The sequence below is a fragment of the Scyliorhinus canicula genome, chromosome 12 (genome assembly GCF_902713615.1).
Source record: "Scyliorhinus canicula chromosome 12, sScyCan1.1, whole genome shotgun sequence".
NCBI classification, from domain to species: domain Eukaryota; kingdom Metazoa; phylum Chordata; class Chondrichthyes; order Carcharhiniformes; family Scyliorhinidae; genus Scyliorhinus; species Scyliorhinus canicula.
In genome coordinates, this window is record NC_052157.1 from 142,028,830 (window position 1) to 142,045,475 (window position 16,646).

The 16,646-nt window shown below is 43.7% G+C and overlaps 1 protein-coding gene across 3 annotated transcripts in view; it reads left to right on the forward strand.

Moving 5' to 3' along the window:
* The window catches only part of LOC119974945 (coronin-6-like), a 283,817-nt gene extending 267,953 nt beyond the window's left edge, over positions 1 to 15,864 (forward strand). For all 3 annotated transcript variants that reach the window (XM_038814320.1, XM_038814317.1, XM_038814318.1), the window contains 3 exons: positions 3,946 to 4,003; positions 4,790 to 5,020; positions 6,441 to 15,864. In XM_038814320.1, the coding sequence (XP_038670248.1) occupies positions 3,946 to 4,003; positions 4,790 to 5,020; positions 6,441 to 6,563 (412 nt within the window). In that variant the 3' untranslated portion in view covers positions 6,564 to 15,864. The remainder of the gene's footprint in view (positions 1 to 3,945; positions 4,004 to 4,789; positions 5,021 to 6,440) is intronic.
* Positions 15,865 to 16,646: the final 782 nt, after the last annotated feature.

Here is a 16,646-nt window from a genome sequence, read left to right on the forward strand (position 1 = left end):
ACCTGTTGGACTTTAACCTGGTGTTGTAAGACTTCTTACTGTGCTCACCCCAGTCCAACGCCGGCATCTCCACATCATGGACATCAAACAAAGGCATTAGTGAACTTTAGGCTGGGAGGGGAAGGTGTATCTGTGATCCAAAACTGAGTTTATCTTTTCAGTGATGGTCTGTGTGCACTTTAAAGCTCCAATGGCATTATTGAAAGAAGAGTAGGGATCTCTACTAGTCTATATTTCTCCCTCAAACCAACAGAACTGAAGAACATGTCTTTCATCTCTGTGGAATGTAGCTGGTGAATAGCGGTTGTCATATTTACCTGTGTAACCCATGGATAAACTCACCCTTAGCTGCACTTGTAATTTATTGTGTGAAGTGCAGGAAGTACTCGTCTAACACCGTCCCACGCAAAGTCGTTTTGTGTTAGCGTCACCGCTCCAGTTAGAGGCCTGGGGCCTATTTCAGCCCACCTTAGCTGTCAGAAAGAATGGCGACTGGCACAAAATACGGCAAGAATCATGGAACGTGATTCTCGCCGATGAGATCACGTTTTCCAAATTTCCAGGTTCCTCACCGGTAATGTAAGGAGAATCCCACCATGGAAGATCCGGGACCCCTTTAAATATATTGTAATGAATGTAGGAATTTTGCGTGTATTGTATTATATGTATTTAGACATAGACATAGAATTTACAGTGCAGAAGGAGGCCATTCGGCCCATCGAGTCTGCACCGGCTCTTGGAAAGAGCATCCTACCCAAGGTCAACACCTCCACCATATCCCCATAACCCAGTAACCCCACCCAACACTAAGGGCAAGTTTGGACACTAAGGTCAATTTATCATGGCCAATCCACCTAACCTGCACATCTTTGGACTGTGGGAGGAAACCGGAGCACCCGGAGGAAACCCACGCAGACACGGGGAGAATGTGCAAACCATTCACAGACAGTGACCCAAGCCGGAATCGAACCTGGGACCCTGGAGCTGTGAAGCGATTGTGCTATCCACAATGCTACCGTGCTGCCCTGGTGCAGTAAGAGTTAAAACTCTGGGTTAGAGTATGTATAATTGCTGCAGGGTGTAAATGACGGACACTTTGGCGACAAGGCATTATGAAAATGAAATGAAAATCGCTTTATTGTCACAAGTAGGCTTCAATGAAGTTACTGTGAAAAGCCCCTAGTCGCCACATTCCGGCGCCTGTCCGGGGAGGCTGGTACTTATAAAAGTTTGTGCTAATGAAATTTTATTTATATAATGAAGGTCCCCCAGGGAGTAGATAATTAAAGACATTGGGCGTGATTCAGCAACTTCCTCGCCCCTGACTTGGTGTCGGGACGAGTCCATTGAATATTACAAGAGGCCTGGATCGAGATTCGTGATGCTCAAAATGTCTCGTGAGATTCAACAGAATCTTGCAGCCCATCGCGATCTGGATCTCACTGGGTGACATTCAGGCGCGCATGTTTAAATGATCCATTCGGTTAAATCACCCAGGGCCCGGCCTCAACAGTGAGGCCTCAACCAGTATGGTAATCAGTCGTGATGGCACCTCGGGGGGTCTCACTGGGAAGTTGAGGCCCCCGGCTGGTACTGGGTAGGGTGGCACCTTGGCATTCCCCCTGGTACCTTGACACTGCCAAGCTGGCATATTGGCACTGCTAGCCTGGGTGCCAGGCTGGCAGTCCCAAGGTGCCTGGGTACCAGGTTGCGTGTGCCAGTGGTCAGGCCCAGGGGACTTTACCCATGAGAGGTGGGGTGAGGGGGGTGCTCAAGGAATGAAATGGGGGAGAGGGGAGTGCAACAAGTGTTGGTACCCTGTGAGGTGACTGGGAGTGAGATCGCCGTTGAGGTGTGTGGGTGTGGGCTGCAGCGAGAGATGCCCCCCCCCCCCCCCCCCCCCGACTGGACTTGGAACAAATAGGGCCAGCACTGTAGCATGGTGGTTAGCATAAATGCTTCACAGCTCCAGGGTCCCAGGTTCGATTCCCGGCTGGGTCACTGTCGGTGCGGAGTCTGCACGTCCTCCCCGTGTGTGCGTGGGTTTCCTCCGGGTGCTCCGGTTTCCTCCCACAGTCCAAAGATGTGTGGGTTAGGTGGATTGGCCATGCTAAATTGCCCGTAGTGTCCTAAAAAAAGTAAGGCTAAGGGGGGGTTCTTGGGTTACGGGTATAGGGTGGATACGTGGGTTTGAGTAGGGTGATCATTGCTCGGCACAACATCGAGGGCCGAAGGGCCTGTTCTGTGCTGTACTGCTCTATGTTCTATGCTGGAGAGTGCTGGGGTGATGTTTAAAGGAGCATCCCAATGATTTTGTTTCCCCGGGGCGAGCGAATCAGAGGCAAGCAACCATGAGCATGGTGTGAAACATGTGGAGGAAAAACGTTTTGTTAAAGAGGCTGAATATACGGCAAAGTCTTCCGACTGCCCCCTCCCCCTGTTTTCTCTCTGGGACTAACACTGTAAAACTCCTCCCACTCCATATGCATTGCATTGCTGCTGTTTTGCACTATCGTTCCCCTATGCCTGGACATTCCCACGTAATTCCCATCTTGAGCCTGCGAGAGCTGGATCTCGGGTGGAATGGGCAAGCACGCAATCCTGGGTCGGCTCCACACTGTCCGTGTGGAGTTTGTACGTTCTTCCCGTGTCTGCGTGGGTCTCACCCCCACAACCCGAAAAGATGTGCAGGGTAGGTGGATTGGCCGCGCTAAATTGCCTCTTAAAATCTTGGGAGTGGGTTATGAGCCTCAGACAGACTAGAAGCAACCCATATTTCAGTTTGTCCTTGGCCAGGGTTTCACTCCCCTGCAGGGGTCTCGCAACACTGATTAAATACTCACCGCCGTTCATAGACAGTTTGACTGTGCACAGCATCCATTTGTAAACTGCCCAAAACAGCAGTTATCCCCAATCGCCAAGTTGACTGCCTTGAATTGTTGTGATATTTTTCATTAATTTCACCTATGAAATTCATTCATAATGAGCCAATAAAGAGCCGGTGATTACAAAGTGCTTCTTGTTGAGAAAAGACAGCAAAAGCAAGTTTTGCTTCAAGTTAAATTAGGTACTATAACGTGCTCTGAAACAGGTCAACATGTATTGGAGAGCACTGGAGCTTTTGATTTTCCCGCGACATTGGTGAGAATAATTATAGTAAAGTCCTGGCATTCGCAGGGACTGCCTCCCTGCAAAATCTCACAAAGACCAAAATCATGGACAGCGAACTGAGTGGCTTGTGCGGCCATTCCAGAGGGCAGTTCTGAGGCAACCACATGACTGTGGGTCTGTAGGCACATGTAGGCCACACCAGGTAAAGACAGAAGATTCCCTTCCATAGAGGGCGTTAGCAAGCCAGATTGATTTTTGCGACAATCGATGATAGTTTCACGATCGCTGTTACTGAGACTAGCTTTCAATTCCAGGATTTTTATTAATTGAATTCAAATTTGAACTCGTGTCCTCAGAGCATGAATTTGGGCCTCTGGATTAATAGAACATAGAACATACAGTGCAGAAAGAGGCCATTTGGCCCATCAAATCTGTACCGACCCACTTAAGCACTTACTTCCACCCTATCCCTGTAACCTAATAACCCCTCCTAACCTTTTTGGTCACTAAGGGCAATTTATCATGGCCAATCCACCGAATCTGCACGTCCTTGGACTGTTGGAGGAAACCGGAGCACCCGGAGCAAACCATCGCAGACACGGGGAGAATGTGTAGACTCCACACAGACAGTGACCCAGTGGGGAATCGAACCTGGGACCCTGGAGCTGTGAAGCCACGGTGCTATCCGCTTGTGCTACCGTGCTGCCCATAGTCCTGTCACATGACGACTTTGCCATCGCCCCCCCAATCGCGACCTGTATAATGTTTGTGACAGAATCCATTTTACTTTGTTTGTTTAACAGAATCTGATTTGTTACTTTTTTTTATTTTTAGGTTTTTCAAATTACATGAACGGAAGTGTGAACCTATTACGATGACAGTGCCTCGCAAGGTCAGTGCAGTAGATAAGCCGTAAGTGGAAGGGACACGGAGGGAAATGAAAACGTTGCTTCCAATTTTAGTAGTCATGGAGGAGTCCGGAAGGGAGATTAAAATATAGGTTTATTTCCAAAAGTAAATTATTTACAAATAACAGACGCAGTCCCAGTCAGGGCTTCTCCAAGCTTGGCCCCTACCTGGCCCGGCCTTTATGGTAATAAATTAACCATCCCGCTGATCAGCCTCTGCCCCTCAGCGGGGGAGCATGTACTCCACAAGGCTCACAAGAAGATTAATTGGGCCATCCGCACGGGTCTCGTGGGGGTTGTAACATCAATCTTTAGTCGGCTGTACCTTCCTCATGGTGGCAATCAGCAGAGGATTGACACTCCATGCCCACTTACATGCATCACATTTCTTCCATGCCTGTCTAACCCAACCTTCTGACTCAGGCCGCGTGAGACCCAAGCATACCACTGGTCATTATGTTTCCCAAAGCAAGTTCAACATTTTAAAGTCTGTTCTCATTGATCATTTAAGATAGATAATTGATGATTGGCCTGAACTACAATTTCTAAATTTGATTGCTTATTAGAATGAGGGCCACTAAAACAATTGATTCAAATCCCTGACACCAAATGGCAGCCCATTCAATAGTTTATTCAAACTGGCCAAAAATGCCAAAGCTGTGTAATTGAATATGGAGCATTTTACAATCAATGTGCACTCTCTGACTTGAATATGAATCTCTCGCGGTCACTGCAACTGAAAATATATCTTTTTCCTATGGATATTGTAGTCGGATCTTTTCCAAGATGACTTGTACCCAGATACACAAGGCCCCGATGCAGCATTAGACGCTGAGGAGTGGATGTCAGGGAAGAACGCTGATCCCGTCCTCATCTCATTGAGAGATGGCTACATTCCGCCTAAAAACAGAGAACTTAAATTTGCCAAGAAGAACATGCTGGACAACAAGCCACCTCTAGGACCTCGACGAAGTTACTCCACATGTGAATCAAATTTTTCAGTACGTTTGCTTAAAGCGTCATTGCCTTTTTAGCTATTTTATTAGTTAAAGGTCTGTCCATCCCAGCCAGCTGCATCACCCCGCCTCTCCTATCCCATTCACCCCAGGCTACTGCTATTGAGGTTGTGGGTTAAAGCTGATGTTTGGTGAAACCCCATTGGCCTATAATACATTTCAAACAGATACAAATAGTGTCAATTGTTTCCGCCCCAACTTGTTAGCCAAGTTGATTTCATTTGCTCTGAAAATGGCAGAAAATGATACTTTAAGCTTGTACCTCCAGGGGTAGGAGAAGTGTCCGTTATATTGTCAGAATCGTTGTGAGACCTGAGCGGGGGTGAGTGGCACTATCAGAGCGGGTGGGCATTCAGGTATCTTATTAAAGACAAAGCCCAAAGTTGCAGCTTTAGAGGTGAAATGCAGCAAGTCAATTTTTTGCAGTCAGGATTGTGCAGCAAGCAAGATCAGACAAAAATAAACCCCAATGAGTTATCCTTCAACAGGAATAAGGCACACGCGTGGTTTATTATTTTTCCCATTTTTCGAAAACCAAAGTGAGGTAGAGCAATAAAATTGGTGTTTGCCTTGATTGTGCGTTCCCGTAAAATAAAATGTAAATTTCAGCCTGGCGTTGTCTCATTGTGTTTCAGTCCATCTTTGGGTAGTTTGGAAAAGTATGTCTGCAGACAAATGTAAGTCGCAATATCCAGTTCAGGTCACAAGGGAATTCTATTATTATATCCCTAGGTTTCGCTGTCATACATTTCGATATTGTACAGGTTAGGAATTCTCCTGGATGTAAGATAGAAATCATTAACACTGCAATGCCAGAAAATGTCAAAGACAAACGTGCTGACAACTCACCTCCCACCTCCGGCGTGGTGACCCTATCATTGGCCAGTGGTGGGACCTTCCAGTCCTGCCGCTGACGATGGGGTTTCCTGTTATTCTCACCGCAGTGTGAGGTTGCCAGTGGCGGGAATGGAAGATTCCACTGGTGGGGTCAGCCGAAAAATCCCACCCACAACTACCCCACACAAAATCCACGTTTGGCTTTTAAGATGAATGTGGTGTTGCAAGTTATATATTAGGTAAGATTATGATGGTCCAACACCAGCTGTTAGGCCTGAAATGACTTGCAAGGGAACGTTTGATTGCTGGAAAGGTATAAAAAGAGTAATCCTGCCGATAAGTTTGATGATAGAGAGAATTTAAATCAATCTGAAAGGATGCATTGGACCAAAATCAAATGATCACACCATCACAGTCCACCCCTGCTCTGATGTCTAATGTTGACTGCACAGCTAGGCTGACGTTCGATTTGAGCATTCATTGTTCCTTACAGGAGCGTGATCTTTCATGAGCAAGTTTCGCTTTAACCTGCGTAAGCTTGTTATTGATTTTGTTTTCTTTCTTTCAGCGGGTAACCATGGAGGAACTAATGGATGAAATCAAATCGCTGAAGGTGATTGTCCAATCCCAGGAGCGACGCATTACTGAGTTAGAGAACAAGCTCTCGAAGTTCACCAATGGCACTGCTTAATTCTATCTTCTTCTCCAGCGTGCACCCCAAGGTATCAGTGCTTCCTGCCAAGCCAATTCAACTCATCATTGCCCACCCTCAGAACTCCGGTGGCAAACGATAATAGCTTTTATAACGACCTACATAAAAGTACGCACATTCTTAGCTCCAGTGAGACAAGACCATGTGGAAGCATTTAATGTTTCGCCCTGGAGTTTAATTGAAGAATACACGGGAAATATTAAACGATGTTTGGGAACTACAGTGAACTGAATGTCGAGCCACTCCTGATCAGTGTTCCTACACGTGGCCGTGGACTACTATTGTTAGTGAGCATTAAGGTCTCAATGAGCAGATATCCTCAACGTAAATGCCAGGACGTCTCTTTGAACTGAGGGATGGGGGGAAGGGGAAAGGAATGACCTCCACATGACCTCCGGTAGATCAGCAGGTCATGTCAAGGGCATGGGCTGGATTGTGGGATAGCCTGAACCGCATTTTTTTTCTCGAGTATATGATTCATAAAACGAAGCAACCTTTAAACAATCTCCAGGCTAATATTCTTCCAAAATTCTTCAGCTTGTGGCTGCATTGCTTACGGCAAATGGGTTCTGCTGAGGTGTAATAAAACAATATTTAAGACATCTAATTTTAAGTTCGTGATGTGCACTATATAAAGTTGTGGCAGTATTTGGCACTTGGCAGAATTGATATTTTATAGCATTTGAGGATAGACACAGGCTAAAATGAGTGGATGATGTGGTTTCTCTGGTACATTGTAAAGTCAGTATTCTTATTCTATGAGTTAGACCCAAAACAGCGACATACAATGCTAGCAAATCCATAGGGTGTTCTCTGCTATTTTATTTACTTTTATAAATAAAACGGTTTTGTTTCAAGGACTTTTCATCGATCAGAAATGCAAACCTTCAAAAATGATGATTTGTAAGTGCGTTATTTAGTGTATGCACTGTGTATTCTGGCAAAATAAGTGCTATTTCATTTTTGTGGTGAGCTTATGTCATTTTCTCTTTCTGTGTCCCAGCTCTAAATTACAATTGTTGCCTAGTGCTAAGATTTCTTTCATTGATTTTCTTTTTCTGCCAGTGATGAGCACCATTTTCTGCCAATTATCTTTAATTGGCCTTGTACAAAGAGCAGGGAGCTCATTGTGTCTTGAGCCACTTTAGCTCTCTAAAAATGATGCAAACCCGCACTTCTCCCATCATTGGCCGCACTAGGAAATAGAAAATGGATGCTTTATCATGGTTCAACACCAGAGGAGATTTATTTTCCTCATGGGACATATTAAATGCGGTTGCATTCATAGTCCCTGATCCCATCTGGCTTCTATGAAAAGTAAATGGGGTTGGGAAAGAGGCAAAGTGCAGGGATAAGAGGCTAACACAGCAACACTCTTCCCAAGTGTCAGTACGCTTAATATTCATTGCAAATTGCAACATATAGAGGGGGAAAAGAGGGAGGACCAATGGATCTCATGGCCCTTGAGATTTCAGCCGTTGAGCCAACTAACATAATACTATAGTATCTCTGTGTTTCCCTCTCCTAAAAATGAGATTCAGGTCAAAACCGGAAGCATATGCAAACAACAAAGTGGGGAATTACACATGTTACACAGTGAACAATATAATACTCTTTACACTGATAGACCTCCTCCAGGGAGACCCTGTGCAAAGCTCAATGGTTGACTAACTGTAGTAATTTACCATTTTCAGACTTTTCCAACTCTTCTGCCCTTTCCGCATTAAGCAGGGTTCACTGTAAGAATTGGTGAGGGTCTATGCCTAATTGACTGTTCCATCAATCTGCTGTTTGTGCTGTGTTCTGTGCTGACTCGTGCTGTTTTCAATGTTTTCTGTGCACCGCAACTCCAGTCATAAATATATTTGTGCATCATAGCCCAAAGGTAAGGTTGTTTTCTTTTAATGCAGTGTTAGTGTGTTAAAGAAAAGTAACAATCTGGAAATTTAATTTAAAAAACCAGTTCAAAATGCAGTATGTTCAAGGACTCAATGTGAATAACTCACTTCTTGTTGCTTGTTTTATTGGAGCCAAGCTAAGTAAAAGTTAAAAAGTCACGCAGCAGCCTTTTGAAGAATAGTAGTGTATATTATTTAAGAATGTGAATCTTTGCTTTGCCTTATATCATAACAAACAACACACAGAGTTGAAGATGAGGGCCGATACTGTTTTCTTTTGACAGCTTTTATGTAAAGATAGGTTTGCTAAGTGAAGCAAAATACAACTTTATTCAGTATCTGGACATACTGGTTTCCAGATGCAGTCAGCAGATAATCTGCTCAAAGATTTTCAACACCCACTTTTCCAAATCCCTTAAAACGTCTCAAAATACTGTGGCCTTGTTTAAGTAGAAGCGGATCTCTGTAACAGAGACAGTACAGACATATGTTTAAAGAACAAGATGCTCCCTAGAAATATAAATAATGCTGCGATGCAGTGTGGCTATTTGCCTTCTGGATTAATCAGCTGTGCCTTTTGGAGCCTGAATGACTGATTAAAATCAGTATTGAAAGGACATTAACTTTACAAAACCATGTGGTCTGCAGAAGTTGATGGAACTGTCCGGGGACGTGAGAGCATATTGTCCTCGGGTAGAATATATGGAAATATCTGGCGATGCCTTTGTGCTCTGTGTGTGATGGGCAGCTGAAGGTTGGATATGTATTTTGCTTGTGGTTTCACCTTAGTAGAAGCAGAGAAAGCTCTGTTCAGCTTATGCTCGAACATCCCACAGCCATTATCGGCCAGCTGTGTTTGGTTGCGGAGTCAGGCTTGGTTTTAATCTCACACTTAGGGCCATGAAATGGAGCATTTAATAGAAAAGGAAGGCCGCCAGGGAGGCAGAATGAAAAGAAATGTCTGTCAAATATGCCTTTTTTTGGGGGGCACAGTATTTTAATCAGATTTTACTGCAGAATAAATTGTGCTTTCCCCCATTTGCGTCCCCCCGCCCTCCAATCCACAACCATCTTCACTGTGGGTCTGTTGCTCTCAATTTTATTCAAACTTGAGGATTCTTCCATGTTTATAGCAGCATGGATAAAATCCCATCTTCATGGAAAGAACCATTGTTCAAACCTTTCTTTGAGATAATCTTAGATCTCCGTGCTACTTTTGGTTTTCGTTTAAGAGTTAGTTTAGCTAACTTCAATAATGGCGCTGGCTATAAAGACTTTTGGTTGAGAATAACTACTTTCTTTGCCACGAGAAAGACCTTGAAGACAAACCGGCTGGCTGACTTTTCTGATGCAATCAATGTGATATAAGTGAAGATATTTTCTTCAGTTGGTATACTCTTTAAGTTTTATATGATTGCATGATTTAGTGGGCTAAATCACTGGCTTTTAAAGCAGACCAAGGCAGGCCAGCAGCACGGTTCAATTCCCGTACCAGCCTCCCTGAACAGGCGCCGGAATGTGGCGTCTAGGGGCTTTTCACAGTAACTTCATTGAAGCTTACTCGTGACAATAAGCGATTTTCATTTCATTTCATATTTAATGCTCATGTTTAGGTAATTGGTTCTCTTCATTGAAGAGCTTTTATCCAAGTGCAGCTTTGACATCTATCGAATGTTGTTCATTCCACCATTTGACGACTTAGTGTAACACAATATTCAGACATATTTGAACGGTTTGCTGGAATACAAGATAACTAGTTGGAATGTCATATATCTGAGGAATGTATCTGGTGTAGAAATAAGATAAGGAAGTTTAAAGATAAAAAGAAAAAAAGGAAATCTGAAATAAAACCGCTCGATGCGAGAGTTGCCTAGTTGGTGAGTCCGTACCTACAAGGAGAGCTTAATATTTCAAGTGGACACTTTGCATTAGAACTGAAGATGGTCGCAGGTGAGCACTCTTCGTCATGCTGATTAAAGCACAAGAGTGGCCAGAGAAGAACAATTTGTAAATTAAACCGTTTGGCTGAGTTCTGCAAAGAAGCAATTCATGGTTTAATAACTGTGAACAAATTGGCACTACTTAAAACTTCAAAGTGTTAGATGATGCACAGAAAGCGACCGTGTGACTTTTTGGGTCTTCTCCATGGACGCAAATCCCATAATGGCCCCTACCTCTCGCAAGAAATAAAAAACTGGATTTGCTCCTGCAAAAACTCCAAATGCGATATTCGTGGGTCCTCCCCGCTGACATAATCAGGTGTGAATCTGATTCAGGCATTTAAATGGATTTAAATATGCTTACACGGCTCAACACTGATGCTTCTATGGTCATCATTTGTGCCGTTTCCCCTCCCCCCTCGTCCTGTTTCCCCTCTCCCCATGACATGACATAATGCCAGCGGGAATCACTACTCGTTTCGAATGATGGATACCAGTCGTGATGACCATGCTGGGGGCTCGGAGGTGAGTATACCTCCGGGTGGTGAGACCCCGCTCCCGGGATCTACTCGGCTCGCAATGCCACGCGAGATTCAATGCAATCTTACGAGACGTTTCAAGGAGAATCCCGCCCACAATGGGTGGATCACATTTTAACAAATCTGCATATTAGAGCTAGGCAGTAAGCCTCACTCTAATGTACAGATTCGCGAATTACCTGAGGCATTGGGATTCAATCCCTTTGCCTCGGGGACTTTGGGCAAGTGCTGTTTAGCACTGGTCTCCAGATGGAACTGCACTCGTGGAGGTCCTCAAGGGGTTTGGAGGCCCCCCCCCCCCCCCCCCCCGCTGCATGCCCCTTGGGCAGGGTGGTGTTCTGGCACTGCTGGTGCCCCCTGGGTACTCTGGCTGTGTCAGCCTGGCATCTTGGCTATGTCAGCCTGTCACTACCAAAGTGCCCAGGTGGCAGGGGCACTGCCAGGTTGGCACTGCCAGTGTGCCAAGCTGGCAATTTTTGCATGTGTGTGATTGGGCGTTGAATAGCCACGTGTTCCTCGGCACTGCGAGTGCTGGAAAACACGCCGCTAGACGCGTTCGCTAGTGAACCTGTTCCCTTTTGGGTAGATCGTGCCCATAGTAACCATAGCTCCCTCTATCCAGGGTATACTATAAATAGAAATCTCTGGTGCAATGATACCACAATCTTCAAAAGGTGCTGTGTTTTATTTGCAGAAAAGGTGAAATCTTTCAAATTGGATCTGTGATTTTTATTTGACTGCAATTTAAAAGAATGGCTTATCATTTCTCTACTGTTCAGCAAATATCTGTTCTTCAGTTACTACTCTTTAGCACTACAGTACTGCCCAAAGTCCATGATACCCGTACTGTGTAAGGATTTGATGTAATACAGTAACCTATTGCATGAGAAACATCACAAATGTAATCTGCCAACACTGTAAGTAATCTGTAACAACTGTAATATATAAAGGCACCCGATCATGAATTGTATTGTATTACAAATGTAATGTAACTGTTGTTAAGTAATTGAATGTCACTTTAATTGCCATGTTAAAGGTGACGTCTACAAATTTTGTCAGCCCAATAAGGCGCATCAACATTCAAATCAGCAAGAGCTCAATATGTTTAAAGTTTCTTTTCTCAATTGGCCCATGGCCGGTAAGTTCAATCAGTGGAGATCAATTCAACAGATTTGGAAAAAATAATTATAATCGTTCCGATTTTTAGTTTAAAAAATACTTTCTTGAAACAAGTTTTTTGCCAAAAGGTTTGATTTACACCATATATTGTTCTGTGAGTTTGTTCGTATCAAGTAGATTTTTGACTTATTAGAGGGCGAAATGTCTCAATCCGGTTTTCAGAGATTTATCTGGATAAAAGCTTGTCCAAACTGATTTACTGCCAGTAAGTGTTCTTTATAGCTTTACAAACACTCATAGGGTTGGATTCTCCATTATTGGGACTATGTCCCCACGCCGGTGTCAAAACGGTGGAGTTTCACACCAGAAAATCTGGCGTGAAAGGACCACTACTCCTAGCCCTGCAAGGGCCTAGCAGGGACCTGGCATAGATCTAGCAGCTTTTGCTGCAGATACAGGCTCCTGCACTTCCGGGTCGGAGGCCGCGCATGCACACGGCGGCGACCTCCAGTGGCTGCGCCGTGCTCCATGGCAGACTCGGACCACGGAGATGGACCCAAAAGAGAAACCTCCGATCAGCCGCTCGCCCGGCCCTCAACGCCCGCACAAACATTCCCCAGCCGCCTATAAGGCCTCCCTCCGATGGGCCCACCCCCGACCAGGGCGGCCTCGGACTGAGTCTGCAGCAGCCACGCAAGTATCCCGATCAGCTAGAGCACATTAGTTCCACACCGTCAGGACTTCGGCTGGTCAGGGGTGGAGAATGGCGGAGTGGGCCTCTGGCAATGGCTCCAGGTAGGTCCTAGGTGGCATGGCGTACTCCCTGTGCATGCCGCTTTTCAGGGCCTGCAGAATGGGTGAACCGGCGCCGGTACTGATTCCTTGCGGGAAAATGGACTCTCCGCCTCCGTGCCGGCCATTATTTTGGCGTCGGGGTGCGGAGAATCCAGCCCCATAGCATGCTGTGAAATGATGCATGCTAGAGACACCTACTAGTATTAAACAATCTTTGCATGTTGAGAAGAATAAAAATAAACATTAAATGAAAGGATTAAAACAATTAAAATCCAAATTTTGATCTCAAAGATGATTTGATGATTATGTTGCAGTGAAAGAATAGCTTTGGCTTTATCTTGAGTGATAGCTTTAGGCTCACTAAATGGGGCGTGATCCCAACAGAGTGGCTCTTAAGAGGACTCCATTGTATGGCCTGCGTTGGTTGTCTATCAGGTCTACTTTATCTTCCAAATGCTTAAAAATGTAAATGGAATAAATAATAACGCAATGCTTTGTAGGTCTTATAATGATCCTTGAAAGAACTTTCCATTTGAGTTTTCTTTTATGACAGTACCACTTTCCAGCATCCTTTCCACCAATGGATTGCCTCGTAACTACATATGATGGACAATCTAAAATTGGGGCTTTCATCTAATCATTGGCATTTACCTGTTTCTTAAGAAGGCAATATAAAGTCAAAAATTATACAGATGTGCAATTTTATTTTATTTTCGGATCGGAGATCTAATTCTAAACTAACGAGGGAGGGTTCTGCACACCAGGCTTTCTGGGGCAGTATTGTGCCACTGAATTTTAATACACTCAAGCGCCAAAGATGATAAAAGATTCAGGATGTGAGTCATGAGGTGAAGCTTAAGAAACAGAGATTGTAGTATATCCAGTCAGGACATAGGGAAAGTTGGAGGCAAGAAGCATACATGGCTACTGGTAGTGGACTAAGGATGCTAGTGAGGGAAACATGGCATGGACCTGCTCTCTAATTTGCACCTGCATGAATCCAGGTTGATGAAAAAGAGATTTCAGAAAAAAAGGAGCCTGTTGCTTCAAAAGATTATTACAAAAGAAGGGCTTTGCAGTTGACTGGATTTCCAGTGTGAGTTTTATGAACATGTATTGATTGCAGTCAGGACAATGTGTTGAAGGGTTTTTCGAATAAGCAATGGCTGAATAATGCAGTTCTCAAAAGTAGCCGTTTGTACCATTAACTCAGTCTGATATCAGAATATGAAAATTGCAGTTTGAGAATAGGAATAGGTGTCTGAGATTTTCCCACACCCTTGCCATTTACTCCCCAAAGCTAACATCTTCCCCAGTCACACTGTTGGCCCTGATTAGGAAAGTGCACCCCATGCTCGTCCTTGGACATTGTTAGTGTTGTTCCTTGTAGCAACATGCCTCGAGATATGCTTAGATGCAAGGAGGAAACAACTCCCTACCTCTATTTCCTTCATTAACGAGGGTTCGACTTCATGGAAATAGTAGCTGAGATTCAATCTCAAACAGGGGTCCCCAGCGATTCAGATTTGGATTTATTGTCACGTGTGCCGAGGTACAGTGGAAAGTATTGTTCTGCATACAGTCCAGGCAGATCATTCCATGCATGAAAAAAATAGAGCATACGATAAATACACAATGTAAATACATAGACGTGGACATCGGGCGAAGAGTACAGAGTATAGTGCTACAACGGTAGAGAAGATGCTTGGAGAGATCAGTTCAGTGCATAAGAGGGCCTTTCAGGAGTCTAGTAACAGCGGGCAAGAAGCTGCTTTTGAATCTGTAGAGCTGTGGAGGTCTATAGCTGCTATGTAAGTGCACTAAATGATTGTCAAAAGAAACTCCACTTCTGGCATGTCACTTTGTAGTATTTAGGGACTCTGTAAAATAAGGCCTTTAGTAGTGTCATTAATATATACAAGGGAATCAAGAATTACAAAGGCACTCTGTTTAAGAAGCAACAACCTAATTAGTTAAAAGTCCATGGAACATATTGAACTCAAGTTGCACAAAGACATTGGCATTAAAAAAGTTACACCCTGCCTAATTTTTAACAACATATTTGACGGGAATTATATGTATTTGTACACAAAGGCTAATTCTATGACTTATGGTCTGCCAATTATTATACACGCATTGGAGATGATGGGTACAAAAGTCCTGTTTCACCCAAAAAGGTGATGCTTACACGTAAAGTACACAGTCTCAGCACTTCCGCAATATTTCTGTGTGAATTAGGAATAACCATTGGAATAGGTTACAGTGGAACTTCTAAAACCAAACTCTAAAGCAATGTCAACATGATTTCTTGATCAAAATGGAAGATATGAAGGTAAATGTGCTGCTGCTGGAAGGAAGCTGTGCTAATAGAGAGAACATGGGTGGGAGATTGGGTTACAGCAGTAATAGCACCAGTTCTCTGATCAGCTATCCCATTGAGGCTGCCCTTGCTGGGGACACTTGTCACGTATCCTGTCCCTTTTAAATAGTGCATTATTCCATTAAATTGTATATATTTAAAAAACTTGCCAGCAGAGCTTTGTAACAAATTAAAACTAGCCTTGACCATTTTTCTCAATGGGAGAATGCACCGCATTATTATAGGAACGTTCAAAACGTTCTCCCTCCTGAAGAATATTGGGCTGGCTCCATGGGTGCTTTTGGTTTGTAAGGGTGTTATGCAGGTATTGCAATCCTGAAAAGAGAAATTAGAAGTGCAAAGGATATGGTGCAGAACATTCATATGGCTTGGAAAGAACTAACTGAACTAAATTGTGTTGGATATATGGAAAGTGGTATTGTCAATTCATACAATGCATCCTGAAAGATTTAGCTTGCATTTCCTTTGTAAACTGTAAGTATTATATTGGTCTGGTGGTTGTTTTGTAAGTACACAATAGACTAGGCAGTTGTTTATACATTGCCACACATGAATCAGTTTTTGTTCAATAAAAGTATATAATTTGAGAATAAAATAAATCAAAACTTATATATGTCTTTTAAAACATTTATTTGTCGATGCAGATGTGACTTAGCACATTCAGCAATCACCGGTGTACCTTTCAGGCTTAAGGTGGGCTTTAATGTATGATTAGATTAGATGACCAAAAGTTTGTTCAGGACAAAAAGCAAGAATGCCAAATTTCAAACAATTACAACAATTTATACTACAGAAGAAAAAGGTGCGGATTGGTTGGCAAGTAGTCTTTGTTTGGCCATTGAGAAAGCAACAAATCAAACCGCATGATCCTTTGGTTGCTTTTAATAGACAAAATACATACTGTGCTCAACCAACTCACACTTGCAAAATAAGTGTCAATTGTGAGATGCAATTCCGCGATTGGGCAACACTTGCCGAACAACCCTGAGTTAGTAGGTATGCTAACAACCAATTTAAGATAACCAGACGAGCTCACAAAAAAAATGTGTTCAATCCTTGCGTCTTTTTTTGAATTACCCAGGAGCTTGGGGAGCCTAAAGAACTCCATTGCTTTCTCCATGGCAACGCCTCAGCCAATCAGAGTTGGCTTGCCAATCAATCAGCATCCTTTTCTCCTGTAGTATGAATTGTTGATGAATACGCAATGAAAAGCTTTGGAAACAAGTCTCCCTTGATTGCAATTTTCAAGTTCCGTACGATCAAGTGTTTCAAAGGAGGAAGTAAAAGCAAGGATGTAGGGAGAGGATTCCAGACCTTGGGGCCAAAGCAACTAAAGGCACAGCCACCAATGGTGGAACAATGATAGTGATGTCCTGGGCTGGAAGAAACCA